The sequence below is a fragment of the Stegastes partitus genome, unplaced genomic scaffold (assembly GCF_000690725.1).
Source record: "Stegastes partitus isolate 25-593 unplaced genomic scaffold, Stegastes_partitus-1.0.2 Scaffold28, whole genome shotgun sequence".
NCBI lineage: Eukaryota > Metazoa > Chordata > Actinopteri > Pomacentridae > Stegastes > Stegastes partitus.
The window spans coordinates 244,763-266,210 of record NW_007577759.1 but is presented as its reverse complement, the minus strand read 5'-3'; the positions used below and the strand labels follow the sequence as shown (position 1 = coordinate 266,210).

Below are 21,448 nucleotides of genomic sequence, written 5' to 3'. Positions count from 1 at the left end.
GTATTATTAATGTGTAAATTAAATACAAATAAATGTATTGAAGAAGTAGATATGCCAGGTTCAAGTCAACTTTTTATTTATTTTTTGTCATTTGCACTCATCCTACATAAAGATACATACATGTGCTAAGGAACATCAAGTTAAAAATACATTACATAAAATATTTATCCTGTAGTTTTAGAATTTTTCATCATTTAAAATGAGTACCCTGTGTCCTTCTCCACTGCTAGATCCTGGCTACAGCATTTGATTCAGACCTTGGTGGGAAGGGCTTTGATGACATCCTGGTCAACTACTTCTGTGAGGAGTTTGGGAAGAAGTACAAACTGGATGTGAAGTCCAAGCCCCGAGCACTGGTGCGTCTCTACCAGGAGTGTGAGAAGCTCAAGAAGCTGATGAGCGCCAACTCCTCGGACCTGCCTCTCAACATTGAGTGCTTCATGAATGACATTGATGTTTCCAGTAGACTTAACAGGTGAGATGCAAAGTTACATTAATAATTAAGGGAACAAAGTCCGTTTTGCAACAGAGTCTGTTAAGGAGGAGAGCTGAAGCAAAAATCATTAAAAAGATTTTGAACAGTTTATTCTGTAGACTGTTTGCTGTTTTTGCCTCTCAGTAACAAGCGTAAAAAAAAAGGTTGATTAAAAATTGTGTTATTATTCCCTTGAAAAAGTACTTAACATCAGTCTGCCTATGTCAAGCTGCTGCTCTGCACATGTGGAGTTTTCTAAAGTGTGTGTGCTTCTATTAATAATTTACGACCATTTGTCCCCAGAGGTCAATTTGAGGAGATGTGTGCGGGGCTGCTGGCCAAAGTAGAGGGTCCCCTGCGCAGCGTCATGGAACAAGCCAGTGAGTACATATGACTTTAATAGCAGCTGGACTATCCCCCGTAAGCACATGGACATTCACATCGATGAGGTTCAGTCATGTGCTTTGCTGAGACAGCCCTTCCCGCTGCACACTATCAGCATGTCTGCCTGTCTTACCTTCCTTTTATCATTCCTTACTTCCTTACTGTCTTTGCTTGTTCTTGCTAGTCAATTCCAAGTAGAAATATGTCTAAACATAACAGAATATGAGTGGCTGTTTCAGGTTTAGAATATTGATTAACCTGTAAATGTTATCATAAACACATGGGCTTCATCCATTCAGGCTTGAACTGTTGGCACTCAACAAATTAAACACTCTGACAATGTTTTTGATCAGAGTATCAGAAAGTGAGCTTGTGACTTTGTGAACTTAACAAGCCTGTTTTGCTTCATCCTTGTCTCCCGCTTCTTGTGTCTAGAGCTGAAAAAGGAAGACATCTATGCAGTGGAGATTGTGGGCGGTGCCTCCAGAATCCCCGCCATCAAAGAGCGAATCAGCAAATTCTTCGGGAAAGAGCTGAGCACCACTCTAAACGCTGATGAGGCTGTGGCCAGGGGCTGTGCTCTGCAGGTACAGTTTGCCTGTCATGACAAACACTTTCGTCCTGTTAGTGACTCACACAGCAAGACTCACTTGCTGGCAGTTGTGATGGCACAGTGGGAGGACTATGACACGTGTTAATTGCTGTTCACTGGAGGATTGGTGTTAAACCCCTTGAATAAGTTAAATATTTTGCAACAGTTAGGCAATGGACAGAAAATCAAATAGTTTTAATAGCTGTTTCTGGAAGATAATACAGTTGTATAGTAAATTATAATATTGTATAGGAGCGAAAAAACAAACAAAAAACATGTGTAGGAGCTTAACAAATGCAAACTAAAGGTTGTTTATCTTTGCTGTATGTTGTTGGTTGTGTACAGTGTTTTTTGCTGTTGTTGGTCAGATTAAGAGAGAAACTTTCAGACTACAGTGTGAGCTTTATTAACTTGTGTTTTGTATTTTTCTCCTCAGTGTGCTATCTTGTCACCAGCTTTCAAAGTCCGAGAGTTCTCCATTACAGATGTTGTCCCCTACTCCATCTCCCTAAAGTGGAATTCAGCTGCAGAGGAAGGACTAAGGTACAATCTGTGAAAATGCGAAAATGCTGATCTGATACCTTGTTATAATTCGGGCTCTTACTTTTGAAGTTATCTGTCTACTGTATCGCACCACATAAAACGTCTTGAGGGCAACCATCACAGCAGTGTAATATTTTTACTCTTTGTTGTATTGTTTTTGTCATACTGTAGTTCTCACTGAAACTGCTAGATTTAGCCAGAGCTAGGCAAATGTTAGACAATTCCTACTGCTAAAATCAGATCAGCCAAATTGCAGTTTTGTTCTTGATTGTATCTACCTGTACCTGCAGGAATTTCTGCCAAACCTGCCCACGCCCATTCTGAATTTGTACCATGCAAACTCACTATTGAATGTATCGTACATTTGCAAAAAACAACTTCCAAATCCTGATTAGATTTAAGCTCTTAAATATAGCCAAAAAGCTGTTTGACTTTAAAGAAGACTTTGTATGTGTTTTGTAAACTGTTGCCAAATAGCAGATTGGTGTGTTGGTGGGTGGGTGGTTGAGTGGGTGGCAACCTACACTGTGCAAACAGTAGACTACAGTGTCTCCTGGTCATTTTTATCACCACTCGTGTTCTTGGGAAAAAAAATGTTACTGTCATCTGTTGCAGGGTGTTTAAGGCCTGTAAGCCAGTGCACTTTGTGTAAATCATAACTGACAGTTTCCGTATCAGAGTAAAAGCCTGATGTAGATTCTAAGTTGATGTAACTTTACTTGTGTCATTGATCCCAGCTTGCTGTGTTTTTACAGTGACTGTGAGGTTTTCCCAAAGAACCATGCAGCTCCCTTTTCAAAAGTGCTGACATTCTACCGGAAAGAGCCCTTCACCCTTGAAGCCTACTACAACAACCCCAAGGAGCTACCGTTCCCTAACGCCGCTATCGGTACTGCAAGTTCAACCCCTTTAGGCTTAATAACTTAGCTTTGCTTTATGAAAATATGTAGAGGTAGAACTAAAAAAAATTCCCAGAAATCTTTTGCATTTTGTAATTTTATCTATAGTTTGCAGTTTTCAGTTCAAAGTGTGCCAGTTGTAAGTAAGCTAGACAGTGATTCCACTTTCTGTGTTGGAGCTCCACATTTCATTAATGTTCTCATTTGTGTTAACCTTTGACTCTTTTCTCTACCCTGCAGGCCAGTTCTTGATTCAGAATGTGGTTCCTCAGGTGTCAGGGGAGAGTGCCAAGGTCAAGGTGAAAGTTCGGGTCAATGTTCATGGTGTGTTCAGTGTATCGAGCGCATCGCTTGTGGAAGTTGTAAAAACAGCTGAAGGGGAGGAGCCAATGGAGACAGACGTGAAGGAAGAGGAGGTGTGTACTGTTATGTTTGCGCTGCTTGTATGATGTGAATGACAAATAGTGGGTGTGGGTGTGTGTGTGTGAGACAAAAGAGAAACTCTTGGCTTGTTGGAAACTGTTTACTTTGTGTTTTGTGTCACACATCCTTTTCACTGCCCCACCTTGGTGGCCATATCATCACTGTAGAATGTAGGTATGTTGTCACAACCTGCTGAAGACAGCTTCAAGGGGTTGAACGATAATGCCTTTTTAGGATTTGTTTAGTATTTTATTTTGGGATATTGGTCACAATCTGCACCACAGTGCACAGTAATGCATAATCACTGTTTTTCAGACAAAATATCACACCTAAAACCTACTTAGGCAGGATTTCACTTAACAAAAAAAATGTCAAAGAAAAAAGACACATGTACAGAGGATGGACACAACATCATCACTACCAGGACAATTAATGTCATCCACTCAAGACCTCAAACGGCCAAGAAAAAGGATCATATCTTCTGCAAAGCTCAACAGAAATGGACAGACAGAATGATTTGTGCAGTCCCAGTGAATCTTGTTAATTAAATATCAGTGTTAAAACATAAGCAGCTACAACTATAGGTTTCTCTGTGATGTTTGGTTGTTTCACTCATGTTGAAACGGTCTAATCCCTGTTAATTAGATAAAACCAGCCACAGAGAATCATGTGCTACCTTAATATTTGTTTATCATTTCTGTGTGTCCTCTGTTTTGGTACCATGTGTCAGAACAAAATGCAGGTGGACCATGATGATCAGAAACTGCAGGCTGGAGACAACGGAGACAAGAAATCAGAGACTGAAGAAATGGAGGTAACCTTGTGCTGGGCGATAAGGCAATAACCATAATTTTAAAACATTTTTGATGCTACATGTAGAACAAAGTTGCATTGCTTTTTGCAAGTGCTGAGCAAGTGGCAACCCCAAAAGAATGTCACGTTTAAAGGAAGCCCACTTGCTTCTGATGTACACAAATTTACACGGCAAGGTAGAGGACAACAGAAGGAATGCAAAGTGAAAGTATGGGGTAACCGAGAATTCAGCGAGGCTAGGGTCTCATCAGTTCAACAAAGCTTAATGTCTTGGTACACAGAAAAAACGTTCCTCTATGTCCATACTTTAAAGTTGTTCTACTGACTGCTTTTAAGCCAAACACCTCTATCAGTGAAAAAGAACAGAAAAATACTAAATTTTGGTAGCACAAGCAGTCCTTAAATGGATTACCATCATTTTTTGTTTTTTGTTTTTTGTTTTAGTTTTAACACAAATAGGTTTTCAATCTGTAGGAAACTTTTCAATTTAACGACTGATGCCAATACAGCTGACAGAAAAACTTTCTTACAGAGAAAGTTATTTTAATCAACAAATACATTTTAGCATTGACTGTCAAATTAAATGATTGAGATCAAGAATTGCAATGTATGTCTCCCAATGTTTCTTTTCAGGGCATTTTTTTTTTTTTTAGATAAGACAAAGACTCATTTAATATAGATAGAAAATATTGCACTGGCATGATATGGAAATTGTTACATATTTTTAGCCATATCGCCCAGCACTAGGTAACCAGTGCATCCAGTGTACCAGCTTTTTTTTTGTTTTTTTAAGACAACCTAGTTTTACACTGAAAGATTAATTTTTGACACAGCTTATTGTTGTCACACACACATGCACATAGACAGGAATTTGGCATTTACTTGTTAGTTCTTGGTGTGGTATTTTTATTCATGCATGTTTTTGTGAGTTAAAAGGAAATCAAATATTAATCTCACAAAGACATTTGAAGATAACAGTAACTATTAGAAAGTTCCATATATATATTATATACATACATATATTGACAGTAAAACCTTGGACCTGCTGTGTGTTTTCTTGTACTTTCTATATTTTGGGATGCTGCTGTAGCATGTAAATTTCCCCCAATGGGGGATCAATTAAAAAGTATTCTGTTCTGTTCTGTTCTGTTCTATTCTATTCTATTCTATTCTATTCTATTCTATTCTATTCTATTCTATTCTGTTCTGTTCTGTTCTGTTCTGNGATTCTCCAATTTCTGAAGAGTGGAAGACTCGAGTCACTCAAAAATTGGATTCTTACTCTGACGTCTTTTCTCATCATGACCTTGATTTTGGTCATGCAACGAAGGTCAAACATCACATCAGACTGCAGGATGAAACACCCTTTAAACAGCGGCCACGTCCTATACATCCTCAAGACTACGCAGCTGTGCGACGTCATCTCCAGTCTCTTCTTGACGCGAACATCATCAGAGAATCTGAGTCCCCTTTTTCATCACCTATTGTGGTAGTTAAGAAAAAGAACGGTGACATCCGACTTTGTGTTGATTATAGGAAATTGAACCTCCAAACCATTAAGGATGCGTATGCCTTACCCAACTTGGAGGAATCCTTTTCAGCACTTAGTGGGGCTCAGTGGTTCTCTGTGATGGATCTGAAGTCTGGATATTATCAGATTGAGATGGAAGAGAGCGACAAACACAAAACAGCCTTCGTCTGTCCTTTAGGATTTTGGGAATGGAACCGTATGCCACAAGGAATAACTAATGCACCATCCACGTTCCAGCGTTTAATGGAGAAGTGCATGGGCGACATACACCTCCGAGAAGTGCTCGTTTTCCTTGATGACTTAATCGTCTTTTCCAAAACCCTGGAGGAACACGAAGTTCGACTGACCAATGTCTTGAATCGCTTGAGAGAAAACGGTCTTAAGTTATCACCAGAAAAATGCCGTTTTTATCAAACATCTGTACGCTACTTAGGACATGTTGTGTCCCGAAGTGGAGTCGAAACTGATCCTCAGAAGATTGATGCACTCAAGACCTGGCCGATACCTCAGACTTTGAAGGAGCTGAAATCATTTCTTGGTTTCTCCGGCTACTACAGGAGGTTTGTTCAAGACTACTCCAAAATTGTGAAGCCCTTAACAAATCTCACGATGGGCTACCCACCAACACGGAAAGTAACCAAAACAATCAAAGTGGATGCCAAATTTTACAATCCGAAGGAGCCATTTGGAGAGAGATGGACACTAGCTTGTCAAGAAGCCTTCGAGGAAATCATTGGAAAACTGACATCATCCCCAGTCTTAGGGTACGCAAATCCAGAATTGCCGTATGTCCTTCATACGGATGCCAGTACAACCGGACTTGGAGCCGCGTTGTACCAAGAGCAAGATGGACAGAGCCGTGTTATTGCTTATGCAAGTAGAGGTCTTTCACGCAGTGAAGCTAGATATCCAGCCCACAAGCTGGAATTCTTAGCCTTGAAATGGTCCATCACTGAAAAGTTCCACGACTACTTGTATGGAAACACCTTCACAGTAATAACTGACAACAATCCACTCCGGTACATACTTACCACTGCTAAGTTAGATGCAACCAGCTACCGTTGGTTAGCTGCTCTGTCTACTTTCTCATTTGACATTAAGTATCGTGCCGGTAAACAGAACCAGGATGCAGACGGGTTGTCAAGGAGGCCACATGGAGAGTTGACTGATGACAGCTGTTCCCAAGAGGAAAGCTTAAGGATCCGTGAGTTCACTTCGCACCACCTGACTCCTGTGGACGTTGTCAAAGCAACCTGTCAGTATCACATGGCGGAACAGGGTGAATCATCACTGTCCCCTTGTCTCATTGAGTCCCTTGCAATTCATCCGGATGCTATTCCAGCTGCATTTGAGGATGAGGGGAAAGTGTCCTCTAAGGGTCTTTCCATAGTTCCCACATACAGTGACGCTGAGTTAGCCGAACTGCAGCAAAAAGACCCTGTAATCGGTACTGTCATCAAGTTACTTCAGTCTGGAGAACCGACACCTACTCATTTAAAGTTTGAATCTCCTGAGCTTCGGCTGATGCTCAGAGAGATGAAACGCTTTGAACTAAAAGACGGTCTGTTATACAGGAAACGACAATGTGACAATGGAGCACTGTATCAATTTGTCCTCCCTAAAGTGCTAAAATCAGCAGTACTCACCAGTCTTCACGAGGAGATGGGTCATCTAGGGATAGAACGCAGTCTCGAGTTGGCCAGATGCAGGTTTTATTGGCCCAAAATGTTCTCTGATGTGGAGTCAAAGGTCAAAACCTGCCCACGATGTGTTAAAAGGAAAAGCCAGCCAGACAAGGCTGCTCCTATGGTCAACATCCAAACCAGCCGGCCTATGGAGCTGGTCTGTATGGACTTCCTGTCCCTAGAACCAGATAGTCATAACACCAAGGACATTCTGGTCATGACAGACCACTTTACTAAATATGCCGTGGCCATACCTACTCGTGACCAAAAAGCCACTACAGTAGCTCGTTGTCTTTGGGAGCAATTTCTCATTCATTATGGATTCCCAGAGCGGCTCCATAGTGATCAAGGCCGTGATTTCGAATCTCAGATCATTAAGGAACTTTGTACTTTACTTGGTGTAAAGAAAACCAGGACAAGTCCCTACCATCCCAGAGGGAACCCAGTAGAGCGGTTTAACCGTACACTACTGAGTATGCTTGGTACTCTGAAAGATAAAGAAAAAACAAAGTGGCGTGAGTATGTAAAGCCTCTTACACATGCTTACAATTGCACAAAAAGCGATGTAACTGGTTTCTCCCCCTATGAGCTCATGTTTGGGCGGCAGCCTAGACTGCCTATTGACATAGCTTTCGGACTACCAATCAAAGATGGCTCATGCATACCACATTCACAATATGTGAAAAACCTGAAATCTAACCTAACAGCAAGCTACAAACTAGCTACAGCAAATGCCAAGAAAGTAGCTGACAAGAACAAACAAAGGTTTGATATGCGAGTGAGAGAGTCTTGTTTAGAGATAGGAGATCGAGTCTTGGTGCGTAATCTCCGCCTCCGCGGTAAGCATAAACTCGCTGACCGGTGGGAGTCCACTGTATATGTTGTACTAAAGAGAGCAGGAGAATTNTTCTGTTCTGTTCTGTTCTGTTCTGTTCTGTTCTGTTCTATTCTATTCTATTCTATATAGCTAATGACGGAGAAATATTTGTAGAATAATAATAAAAGATGTTTGGGATATGCACTGAATTTGTTCTCTTCACCAAAAAAAGAGTAATGAAATCATTCCGACAGTGACACCATAACACTCATTTAAAATGAGTGTTTTGTCACAGTTAAGACACAAAAAGAACTAAAAGTTACTTAAACTACCAGATGTGGGACTAACATTGGAAAACTGCTGAAATTGACTGAAGTCACATGAGGCTGTAAAGATATATATTTTTTTGACAACGATAAGATAGAAAGATATGATTTTAAAAAAACAAAAAAAAACAAAAAAACATGCATAGCTTGTATTCCACTTATTTATAACAATGTGTTAAACATTTGGTGGGGTATGTCACAAATGTCCTGTAGTTTTTTTTGTGTGTTTATTTTTTTAACAAAGGCAGTAGTATTTCTACCATCCCCATGTTTATTGTTCATCTCTCCCTTTGCAGACATCGACAGAGGATGCCAAACAGGAAAAGAAGAATGACCAGCCTCCTCAGGCAAAGAAGCCCAAAGTGAAAACGAAGACAGTGGAGCTGCCCATAGAGAACAATTTGCACTGGCAGCTGTCCAGTGAAGAACTAAATACATTTGTGGAGAATGAGGTAATGCTCTAAAAATCACCAGGAATGTCTAACATGCACTCACAGGATTTGTCCAAGCAATGTGCTCGTGAGGCTCCCTGGTCCTGGGTGGATTTGCTATATTTATTTAAAGCAAACAACAAAACAAAGGCATGTTTGATTACTTGGTAATTTATGGTGGTAATATTGTGAACATGCTTTATCTTGTTCCTTATTATTTTAAGGTTCACTATTGATACAGACTGTAATTTATTTTTCCCATCATATTGCTTCACTTTGCTGCTCCTAATCTACACAAGCTTACATTACAGTACCGCATAAACCACAGCTTGACGAGAAAACTTTACCCAGGTTTTACTTGTTCTCATTTTTATACTCTATGTGAACTGCATAGTATATAATATCAGGAAATAAATATGATTCAAATAGTAAATACATTATCTTGATTCGTCCACAAGTGGTTTGATGTCCCTTCTTCACTGTGTTTGCTTTGCACTCAGCACTTCTGCTGACTAATCTGCAATTCACTGTGACTCTTCCAGGGTAAGATGATCATGCAGGACAAGCTGGAGAAGGAGAGAAATGACGCAAAGAACAATGTGGAAGAGTACGTGTACGACATGAGGGACAAACTGCACGGTGTCCTGGAGAAGTTTGTTAATGAAGCTGTGAGTACAGATTGGACACATGTCATCAGATTCTAATCTTTGCAATCTTTGGTCAAACCTTCAGTAGGTTTAAACCTTAAAATTCAAATATGCTACATGTATTTGGTGTTTTACACTCTTGATGTTTATAAAATGTGAAATGTATTCTCACTTTTCATTCAACATGTAGGATCGAGATTCGTTCTCATTGAAACTGGAGGACACAGAGAACTGGCTGTATGAGGATGGAGAGGACCAACAGAAACAAGTTTACATAGACAAACTGGCTGAACTGAAGGTAACCAAGTGTGTAATGTATGACTAGACCATTTTTATTCAAAAGGGTACTTGGAGATTTTAAAAAGACCTGACATGACTCAGTGCACAGTTTTGTTCAGGCTAACAGGTGGCAGTGACGCTACTGAGGTCGCTCGCTATGAAAGAATAAGGTTGAATTCTGTTTTCTCAAGGTTTCAACATGGAGAGAACTATTTGTAAGGCTTTTGTGCGGGCTTTGTGATGCATGGCTGCAGTGCAATAAGCATTTATCTTGTGTCTTGCTGGAGGATTGACTGACAAAGCTTGATCTTTTTCTCTACAGAAAATTGGTCAGCCCATTCATGAGAGATTCATGGAGGCTGAGGAGAGACCAAAAGCATTTGAGGAGTTTGGCAGACAGATCCAGATGTACATGAAGATCATTGAAGCTTACAAGGCAAAGGTAACTGAGATCAATGAATGCTTTGCTACTTAGACAACAGCTCTAGTTAATTTAGTCTCCCTACCTTTATCAGGAGTCTTTATGGTAAACAGCAAGAACATTCAAATTTTTAAAAACATATTCTTTTGCTGAGCAGGTTGTCAGATTTACCTGTGCTTCAGGGTGGCTGTGGGTCAGGTGGTAGAGCGGGTTGTTCTTGGCCCCTCCACAGGCAAAGTGTCCTTGGGCAAGAAACTGAACCCGAAGTTGCTCCCAATGGCAGGCAGCACCTTGCATGGCAGCTCTGTCACCATTGGTGTATGAATGTGTGTGTGTGAATGGGTGAATGAGAAACACATTGTAAAGCGCTTTGGATAAAAGCGCTATATAAGTGCAGACCATTTTACCATTTGCTTCTCCCAACAGGATGAGCTGTATGATCACCTGGATGAGCTGGAGGTGACCCGGGTGGGAAAGCAGGTAAATGATGCCATGGTCTGGATGAACACCAAGATGAACCAGCAGAACAATCAGGACCTCACCCTGGACCCAGTGGTCAAAGTTGCAGAGATCCAGGCAAAGGCTAAGGTACAGTGCGTTCAAGGCACATACACACAATACATGATTAACTTGTTCAGGTGGATATGACAAGCTTCCTTTACAGATGTTTTCTTTGAACTGCCCTCACAAATTCTGACTACAAGCCTCACTGTAGTCATTGTGCTCAGCAGGCATTTACTTGGGCTTTAGTGGTGTCATCCACCCCAAATCTCATACAGTAGTGATTAGTCTGGTTTCCTTTGGGCTTTCATTATAAATGTGAGCATTTTACTTGATATTAAAACATCCCCTCAATATTAGAACAGAATACAGGCCCTATATATATGTATATATGTGTATATATATATATATATATATTTTACTTGATATTAAAACATCCCCTCAATATTAGAACAGAATACAGGCCCTATATATAGGTATATATATGTGTGTGTGTGTGTGTATTTATTTATTGATTGATTGATTGATTGATTGATTGATTTAGTAAAAGTGAGAAACCAACCAAGGCTGGCTACCGTTTTGCAGTCATGAGAAAGAATTTTGTTTGATAAATTGGTTGTAGAGATCAGTAGAATGTAAATTCAAAACTATGATCGTGTGGTCTCTCCTTTTTCACTGTCAGGAGCTTTATTCAGCCTGCAACCCAGTGGTGTCTAAACCCAAGCCCAAAGTGGAGCCTCCCAAGGAGGAGAAGACAGAGAATGGGCCAGTCAATGGGCAGGAGGGAACAGAGAACCAGCCAAGCAACCCAGACAAAGCAGCTTCCACGGGCACGGAACAGGAAACGGCAGAGAACAAGCTCCCTGAAATGGACATTGACTAACTGCTGCTGCTGCCACCCCTGAGTTTCACCTCTGTTTGTCCTGCTACTTGTCCTGATTCTGTCCTTCTTCTGAGATTGTTATTGATGACACAGAAGCGTCTCTCCTGAAGACACAGACAGCAGCATCCCTACTATTCATCAGTCAGCCTCCTTGGCATGTCATTTCTCATTTTCTTTGATGAATACAAAAAAGTTGCATAATAATATTGAATGGACTACTTTGGCATAAAAGTTGTGAGTGTGGGATGGAAACTGCTTTCTCTGTGCTGCTTTGATGGCTGTTATGTTAAAGATTGTTTAATTCAGCATTTTCTGGGCACATTTACGTTAAGAATGTCAGAGTTACAGAATTGTCAGACAATATGGCCGTTCAATAGAAAACTAATAATACCCACAGGATTCTTGAAAATGTAAAATAATGCAGTATGTCTAAATAAGGTTTAGATACAGTGGCGTTGGTAAGTGAACATGAATTGTTCCAAGTTGTATATGACAAATAGTGCTTTTTTTCCAATACAAACAACTGTAACTGCTGGATTATGGTGTATTTAGTTTAAGAGGAAGCAGGGAGTTCTTGTTGAGTTTACTTGTACTGTATGTTCGAAACTAGATACTACAAGTTACTGTCATGCAGTATTTCATCGTTTGGCTTTTCTCATTCAAAAGCAATGGTCCGTTTGTTGTTCTCTGGTAGCCTTGTATTGTTTTTTTTCTACTTAACAGTGTGACTGCTGGTCCAGCACATCACCTTTTGGGGGATGCTGTTGTTGCCACATCACCGAAAAAAGCAAAAATAAATCTTGGCAAAAAAAAAAAAAAGCATGTAATGTAAGAAGTGGCTTATTGATGTGGTATAGTCATTCACTGTCCATCATTTTATTGTTGGTCGTGAACACCCCACAACACCCCGTAATATTGTTAAATGATTTGCTGTGAAGTTGACCAAGAGCATATTTACTTTTAGCTTTGACACAGTGTTTATTATTAGATAACAACAAAAAATTACTTTTAAAGTAACAAATTCTAACCTCTCAATTGTGAATAGTTTTTGTATTTGTTGTTACATTTTGGACAGTTGTTCAGGCACAATAAGCAATATATACATGCCAGCTTCAGCTCTCAAATATGAGATTTTATTATATTTTTAAATTCTACTTAATAATAATATGAACAGTAACTTGTATAACACTTTTGAAAACAAGAGTTTTGACATGCGATGCAAAAGCAGGATACTCAGACCAGCTTTTGAGCCAAAGTGCTTTCCGGTGGAGAAAAAATAATGGTGTTGAATTTACCTAACATGTTTAAATATTAAGGGTAAGACTCTACCGTATTATTTTAAATCCTAATTTAGCTTATTAAATAAATATGAAGGTCAAAGCCCTACAGTGTTATTTAAATTACAAATGTATCTCACTAAATTAAATATTAGGCTTAATACCTTACAGTATTATTAAAAATACAAATGTATCTCACTAAATTATATATTAATAATAAGAATTAACAGTATTATCTCAAATATGAATAAATAAAATAATAAGATTAAGATCCTACAACCTTAATTATGCAAATACACCCGACTAATTTAAAAATTAAGATTCAATCCCCATGAAAAAAAATTTGACTAAATTAACTAGTTTAATTAGGAATGTGACTGACAAAATATTGGTCAGGTTAAATGAAAGTAATAAAAGTGTTTTTACTGTACCCCATAATCAAATTGGATTAAAAAACAATCGATAAAAAATAGAAATCTTGAGGGCTTGTGAAGTATTGTTCTTCCTGTATTTAATTGGATAGATCATAAACTGATGAAAATACTTAAGTGCTTATTTAGTAATAGTAATAGGACGTTTAAGCTTGAACACATGCGAAATAAATAAAGTAAGAGTAAATGAAATAAGCACTTTTTTTTGTAAATTGCAAAACTCTTGGCACAGTGTAAAAATGAATCAGGTTCGGGGTCAGTTGTAGTTACACCAAGCAGCCGGCAGGCGGCACTGTCATCGTGGACGGTCGGTCATGTCATGAACCCGTCAGAGGGCAGGAGTCACTCGTACTTGGGTGGGATAAGGTAAGAAACATGTTAGTTTCACACAGCAAGTCTGTGCTTACATAGTAGTCAGCTTGTTGTAGCTTTGAAGAACTGGAATGGTTTGTTGTTGCCGCGGAAGGAAAGTCCAGGAGGCCGAGCTCTGGCTGTTGCCACTGTTTACATTCGCACTGCTAGCTAGCTTGAATGCGTTTCCCTAGTTACCTGGCTAGTTAGCTAACAGTCTTTTGGCTTTAAGTTTGTCAATTGGACCCCTGTTCACAGGAACACTCTGCTTATTCAAACGACTGCTGAATTACCTCAAAATGAGGACAACAGCTAATATGGATAAACTTTTGCTGGCTAGCATGCTAACTTTTGTGACAGAGCGTCGCTTAACGTTAGCTTAGACAAGCTGACGTTATGTCACTACAAAGTTGCGTTAGCCTCGTGTAGCTACATACTTGACTGATTCATCGATCATGTACAAGAGTACCTCGAAGGCAATTATTAACTAACGTTGGATCAAATAGAAGGTCGAAATACCCAATGGTACTTTTCTTCTCGTGTTGACAGTGACACATGACTAGCTGAAGGTGTGTATGCTACAGAGTTAGCTGGCTAAACTAAACTACTGACTGTGTGATGGCTGCTAAATTTGGCTTTGATATATTATGTTCGTTCTTATAATGATGAATTCTTGTCACGTATTTTATTGGTATTGCAGGAATGTAAATGTCTGACGACAAAGAAGCCCAGGAGGATGAGCTACTTGCTTTAGCAAGTATCTATGATGAGGAGGAGTTCCACCGGGCGGAGTCGGCACAAGGGGGAGAGATCCAACTCTGTCTGGAGCTCCCTCCTGACTTCAAAGTAGTCGTCAATGGTAGGACTGTCAGTGAAGTTCTATAAAGAAATAAAAATAGGGTGTGCAACCCATGTACACCTTATTATTTTCATACACAGAGGATTTCCATGAAGTCATTCTCTCCTGTAAATACACACTAATGAGAAATGTCTTTACATCGGTGTTTTTTTTGTTGTTGTTGTTGCAGGAGAAGAGAAAACTGAATACAGTGTTTGCTTCTTGCCTCCTTTGGTGATCAACTTTGAGCTTCCTGCAGACTATCCCTCCACGTCCCCACCGATCTTCACTCTTAGCTCTAAATGGATGAACAGAGCACAAGTGAGACTCACACTCGCTCACATAATCCCTCATTACATTTTAAACACAGAAAGGTGTGGTAAGCTAATCCAGTTTAGAGTGAACTAAGGTAAAGTGAGTGGGTTTAACTTGAAAAAGAGCAATTGTTGGTATCTCTCAAACAAAGGCTTTTGAGAAGTAATTTCCATTCATTTCTCTTAATACCTGTTCCTTCTCCTCCTCAGATGAGCTCTCTGTGCCGACGCCTGGATGAGCTATGGGAGGAAAACCAGGGCTGTGTGATTCTTTTCACATGGATCCAGTTCCTCAAAGAGGAACCACTGGACTTCCTGGGCATTCAGTCTCCTCTAGAAATCGTCAGGGGAGGAAGTAAGGCAGGTGGTGAGCGAAGGAAAACTGACCCTGCAGCTGCAGGTACAATTTTGTTGATTTTTGATTGCATGGGTACATCTGCATTAGTTAAAATTCCATTTTCTAACTTCTATGTCTCAAACTTTCATTCAGAGTTAGGGTAGATTTGGTGATATTGTAGATTACCTTGGGTACATTATCAGCAATTACCACTTATCCATTCTGCCTAATTTGTTTGTTCTAAAATAATTGCTGGTGTCTAAAACAGCTGCTCCATTTCATCAAAGTATACATTGTGTTAGAGTCCTCACTTAATTTACAGATAAAATCACCAACACTTGTTGCTTATTTGTTCAGCTCCGTCGCAGTGTGGGAGTCATTCTGAAAAGGCAGAGGATACGAAAAGAGAAGTAAAGAAGGAAAAGTCAGAACAGCAGTTTTCATCATCTTCTCAACTGGATCCGCGGGCCGTCACGTTGATGGACCCGCGGGCCGACCTGCTACCTCAGCTGCTGGACTTTGACGAGGCGCAGCGGCAGAGGGTGTTCGACAGCAAGGTGTTCTGCTGTGGAATCTGCTTTGTAGAGAAGCTGGGCGCCAACTGTCTCTGCTTTAAGGAGTGCCAACATGTTTACTGCAAGGCGTGCATGAGTGAATACTTCCAGATCCAAATACGGGACGGCAACGTTCAGTGCCTTAATTGCCCTGAGCCCAAATGTACCTCTTTAGCCACACCGTTGCAGGTAAGACATTGGTACAGCAGATGTGCTTGTGTGTTCTGGTGTTTGTTTGTAGTTCTAAAGTCAACTTACTGTTCAGTAAGTGCTTTCTGAGAGCAACATTTAACTAAAATCAGACTCTGAAGCTCAGTTTAGAAGTTTTCCAACCCTTTGATTTATAATGAACCAATCCCTTCTCTACTTTATTTTCCTGTCTGTATTCATCTTTCAGGTGAAACAGCTGGTGGATGAGGAGCTGTTTGCCCGTTATGACCGTTTGCTGCTTCAGTCCAGTTTGGACCTTATGGCTGACGTGGTCTACTGTCCCCGCCAGTCCTGTGGCACCGCTGTGATGGCGGAGCCAGACACAACCATGGGCATTTGCTCAGCTTGCCAGTACGCTTTCTGCACTTTGTGCAAGCTGGGTTATCATGGTGTCTCCCACTGTAAACTCCCTGCAGGTAATGTCACTGAAAATACAGCAGTTTTGTTTAGTAGGGTACAAAGAGAAGAGAGTGAAGTCAGCTTCTTGACTTAGCCCAGGTTGAACTAAAAAGCCAATCATTTGCTTTCTAGTAACATAAAGTATTAAAGAATTGATACTTTTTTAATATAGCGAGATATCTAAGGCAGCAGTGGTAAAGAGCCCAGAAGGTAAAAGAAGATGACATTTAACAAAACCAGTAAAAACCAGTGCTGTCCTTGTGTTCTGTCTTGTGCCATAGAGGAGTTACGTAACCTAAGAGATGAGTACCTGTCAGCCACAACTGAAGGGAAAAAGTTTATGGAGCAACGCTTTGGAAAAAGGGTGATCCAGAAAGCAGTCGAGGAGTCCTTCAGCAGAGACTGGCTCAATGAGAACTGCAAATGCTGCCCTCGCTGTGGAACCAATATACAGGTTGGGCTCCCCCTACTGGTAAAAGTACCGTAGAACAGGATTGACTTCAGCACCAGGAGTCAGTGTTCACTGCTGCCAGTTTTGAATGTGAAACAAACAGAGCGTGTGTTTTCATTGCTAAGCTTGTCAGATAAGTGCAATGCATTTGATGTGCATTTCTGTTTAGAAATGCCCCTTAACTGTTCTAAAAGCTCCTCTGTCTTAAATATACTGATTATAAAATGCTCCTGTTGAAACACACTGATCTCTTAAAAGTACTCTTTTCTCTCCTGTCCTTAAAGACTCCTTTGTCCAGCCCCAGACTGTCTCCATTCCTGTTGATGTTTGATGAGTCCTCTCCTGCTAATGTCTGGTCTATTTTTCTTTTTAGAAAGTAGATGGCTGTAACAAGATGACCTGCACTTCTTGTAAGCAGTACTTCTGCTGGCTGTGCCTGGGCGTCCTCAGCAAAGTCAACCCATACAGTCACTTTAACAACCCAAATTCACCCTGTTTTAACCAGTAAGTGATTTCTGCCTGTTATGTTTTTCATCTACCACTTCAGCCACTTTGTGTTGCCTGAAGACTCTAAATTTGTCTTTTCTTGCTTGTTGCAGACTCTTCCACGGTGTAGATCTTGATGAAGAAGATGCCTTCTGGAGTGATGAGGAGGACTGACAGCAGTGCAGCACCTCACTGCTATATGCTACATTTGAATGCACTTTATCGCTCACAAAACCATCACTTCATTTGTGGCTTTCACGATGCCTGCATTGGCCCAGCAGTACCACTACAAACATATACCATTGTTTATGTTTTGAATATAGTCAAGCATCTTGAGTTACAAAACATTTGATGCCTGGGAGTTAATTGCTGGTTATGACTTAGAATATGACAGATGTCATATATATAAAGTTTTATAATATTCAGGAATGGCAAGAATGGTCTTAGCTTTTATCTAAGAGAGAAATAGAAAGAGAAAGAGCTTGGACATTTTGGTAAGGGTTAAAATTTTCTAAACAACTCTTTCTTTGTTATGAGCTTCAGGGATACATACTTGGATATGTGCTTAGTGATTGTTCACACAGTTTGTGTTTCAAACCTTGGAAATATGGCAATGTCATTGATTGAAATTCGTTGAAATTTGTGGTTGGATTTATTTTTATTTTGCAGTAGATTAGGTCCACAGATCAACTTTCTGTCTTCCCAATTAGTCGTTCACTCCATGATGAATTCTGCACATCCTGCAGGCTGGTAATGATCAAGACTTCACGGTGGAAGCACTGACTACGCTCAGTTTAGTGAATTGAATGTGCTTTTTGCTTCCAATTAGTTAACAACTGTCCCCATGGGAAAACAGAGACTGTGCACTTGCCCTGGTTTGTCATCCTGCCAACTACAGTAATTATGTATGCCCTGACTTGACTCTGTGTCACTTGTCAGAAGTATGGCACAGCACATTTTTCTTTGGACAAACTTTAAGGTGGATAATTAAGTCAATTTCATGATCTAACCAAGATATTCTAAATGCAACAAAATTATGACATGGAGGGGAAACCCACAGATTCATCTGAAATCTGTTGTTTTTACTGTTTGTTCCAGCTTTAAGATTTGTTTAGGTTGGCTGCAAGTATGGGAAACCCTTCTGCCTCCCTGCACAGTGATCTCTGCACGTTACTTTTGACTGGATGTAAATGGATGATTATCTACAGTGAGATGAGTTCATTTACAGGATGGTGTTTCATAAGTTGATCAAACTCAGTCAGGTTTAAAAGAAAAAATAGTTTGCTCAAAAAGGTTTTCCTATTTGCTAGAGTGTGTTGAGTCAAACAGAATGTAGTTATGGAGGGCACTGCAGAAGATGTTCGTGACAGTTGATCCTTTGATAGTGTTGCTGCAATTATTATTATGATTTGCCTACCTGTTGGATAAGTCAAGCAGGGACTGTGGAATACTGGTGAACAGCCAGTACACTTTGTAATGAGATTTGACTAGGTTTATTCACACCCTCCTTTATACAACTGCTCTTTTACCGTTTGCCAAATATTAGTGTCAAAGTGGGGCCATAGAATCTTGCTAATGTCTTGAGATACAGAAATGATTTTGTGTAATGTTAACTTAATGTTTATTTTAAGTTTGATTGGAATAAGACTATCTCATGCAAGCACAAAATCTGGTTGTTTTCAACACTGAATGATTTGCTCCTTCCTGTTTGCAAAATGCAGAATACTTTGACAATTATTGCTTATCTGGATTGGTAAAAAAAAAAAAAGACAATCTCTTGTTAGGTCTCGAAATACACAAGTTCACTTTTTCCAATCAATGCAGGCCCACTGTCACTTCATGTTTCATGTCACAGTACCTGCAGAATCCTGTTGATTGCATTCAACATACTGTTCCCTGAAATAAATATTATACTTAACATTTTGTCTTTTTCATTTATTGATTCTGAGACTCTGGTCCTCATCATACCTAAATATACACAACTATGCAGCAAACTAAACACAGGAATGTCTAAGTGAGGCAGCAAATACCTTTTGAATTTTTTAGTAGGAGCATAGAGAAATGGTGAAAATGATATTGGAGAAACAAATTTACTTGAAGTGAGAATAAGATTGTTTTCCCTTAACAGTGGTTAGACAACAGGTATTGCAAAAAAAGTGACAAGGACACTGCATTGACATAAGTGTAAACTAGTTATCTGCCTGATTAATGAAGTTTAACCAGTGAAAGATCAGCCTGTTGTGTTTGGATCAAAGTTGACCAGTTTCAAGGTAAAACAAATCCTAACCAGCGCCAGGGAATAGAAAGCCCTGAGTTCCCACAATGGCTCAAGTAGTATAAAGCAAACACAGAGCTGGGGAACATGTTTTTCCAGTTTCCATTATGTACTTTATAGGACTGGAGAACGCTGGATCCTGGGAACATTGGATGCTTTGTGATTTTCTACCATCATAGTTGTTACATCTTCAACGTGAACCACATTTAAGAGTGACAGAATGTTATCTTGACACAATTTGTCACCTTTTGCAAAGAAAAACTTGAGTGAAATACAATTTTTCTTCTATTTTTTTTGTCCAGTCTTTTCAGAGATTTGTTCGGTTTTGTCATATTGTGTCTGGAAGTTTGACAGAATAGGTTGTTTTCACATAAGTAGCTAATACAATACATAATATGCTTTTTTTTCTCACTCTCCTTTTGTATATATTGAATAATATCTAAAATAGTTTAATATAATATCATATAATATAAAGGTGTATATGATAATATACTGATACCTGTTCAAAAAGGGGAAAAATACAGTGAAAACAATAAATATATCTATTCTATGTACACTATAATTCTGCTCTTTTAACGTGAATATTCGAAGAGGATTTATTAAAAGTTTTAAAATACTGAGGCAAGTGTTGATAAAAATCACATACAAAGTGTTTTGAATCTCTTTTTAAATTGGCTTTTGTTCTGAAATGTGTCTGCCTTTTAAAAATGTGAAGATTTTTTTTCACAAATCGACCAAACATTAAGTCTTAAGAGTTAAGATCATTAACAATAAAAAGCCAGAATCAGAACTATTGCCAAGTTTACTCAGATGTGCTTTAAAGCATCTTGTTACCTGAAATATGGCCCATATTTAGCCTGTAATCCAGAGGTTATGCTGTGACAGAGCGAGAGAGACAATGAAATACTAAAGAAACAAAGAGCCCACGTTTTAGCCTGAGATTGAAAAGAGACGACAACATGGTGTAATCCCTTTGGTCAGAGTTGCTGACGGGGGATAACCCTTTAAAATGGCCCCTCTCTCCTGTCCTGTCCCATCCCCTGCCTCGTGTTCTCTGCTGGCCTCCCCAGCCCCCTGCCTGGCTTTCTCCATACACACTGACTGGACTGTGGCGATGCCCGTGAAGACACCTGTTCTCACAAACACAGGAAACCACCAGCAGCAGCAGCAGCAGCACCTGACAAACCCTGACAGCCTTCACTAACCCTCAAACCGTTCATCCGTTTCTTCTCACTGGAGCGTAAAAGCGGGACGAGACTCGAAGGAAAAGGTTTGTGGATTTCTGTGTGGTGGCTGATGGGATGCAGCCTATAGGGAAGTTCTGGGAGGTCAGTGTCATGAATGTATGTTCTGTGGTCTGCCATGTTTTTGCTGAACGCAGTGTTGGTTTGTGAGTGCAGCGGCACTGAGTTGGATGGATGAGCTGTGCTTGGCTGGGGAAGATATTTTTTTTTATAACACTGAGGACTGTAACAGGCCCAAAGTCACTTCACAATATCCTTGTGAATCACTGCTTCATAATTATATGTTAAATACTTAATTCAATATTTATTCTGCTATTTATCGGAGCCAGTTTTAGATTTATTTAAATATAAATGATTGAATTAATGAAGTTTTATTATTTTCTCATAATATAAGCCAGATACAGAACATGGATAAAAATGAAAGAAATATAGCAAATAGAATAAAATAAAGCATTTTAAAAAATATGTACAGCATACTACTGAAGAAATCAAAATAATAGTAATCTAAAATGGGCTTTTTGCCTCTTTTCTAGAAAAAAAATAGCCTAAATACGTAAAAATTTATTGAATCTATGTAATTAATGTAAAACCATCTATGAACAGAATATTTCAGGGTTTGATATTTCAGAAA

At 39.5% G+C, this 21,448-nt stretch overlaps 2 protein-coding genes across 2 annotated transcripts in view; both read left to right on the top strand.

The window, feature by feature from the left end:
• hspa4a (heat shock protein 4a) overlaps positions 1 to 12,469 on the top strand; it is a 23,470-nt gene extending 11,001 nt beyond the window's left edge. Inside the window, exons 7-19 of the mRNA XM_008298190.1 lie at positions 231 to 475; positions 779 to 855; positions 1,295 to 1,446; positions 1,888 to 1,994; positions 2,750 to 2,883; positions 3,134 to 3,309; positions 4,047 to 4,130; positions 8,785 to 8,940; positions 9,462 to 9,587; positions 9,757 to 9,864; positions 10,168 to 10,287; positions 10,693 to 10,854; positions 11,450 to 12,469. Of these exons, the coding sequence (XP_008296412.1) occupies positions 231 to 475; positions 779 to 855; positions 1,295 to 1,446; positions 1,888 to 1,994; positions 2,750 to 2,883; positions 3,134 to 3,309; positions 4,047 to 4,130; positions 8,785 to 8,940; positions 9,462 to 9,587; positions 9,757 to 9,864; positions 10,168 to 10,287; positions 10,693 to 10,854; positions 11,450 to 11,650 (1,848 nt within the window). The 3' untranslated portion in view covers positions 11,651 to 12,469. The remainder of the gene's footprint in view (positions 1 to 230; positions 476 to 778; positions 856 to 1,294; positions 1,447 to 1,887; positions 1,995 to 2,749; positions 2,884 to 3,133; positions 3,310 to 4,046; positions 4,131 to 8,784; positions 8,941 to 9,461; positions 9,588 to 9,756; positions 9,865 to 10,167; positions 10,288 to 10,692; positions 10,855 to 11,449) is intronic.
• Positions 12,470 to 13,648: 1,179 nt separating this feature from the next.
• On the top strand, positions 13,649 to 19,216 carry rnf14 (ring finger protein 14). The gene is made up of 9 exons (XM_008298169.1): positions 13,649 to 13,724; positions 14,410 to 14,568; positions 14,738 to 14,868; positions 15,072 to 15,261; positions 15,556 to 15,941; positions 16,150 to 16,378; positions 16,643 to 16,815; positions 17,186 to 17,316; positions 17,412 to 19,216. The coding sequence occupies exons 2-9, from the start codon at positions 14,418 to 14,420 to the stop codon at positions 17,470 to 17,472; spliced, it is 1,452 nt and encodes a 483-aa protein (XP_008296391.1). The 5' UTR covers positions 13,649 to 13,724; positions 14,410 to 14,417; the 3' UTR covers positions 17,473 to 19,216.
• The last annotated feature ends 2,232 nt before the right edge of the window (positions 19,217 to 21,448 follow it).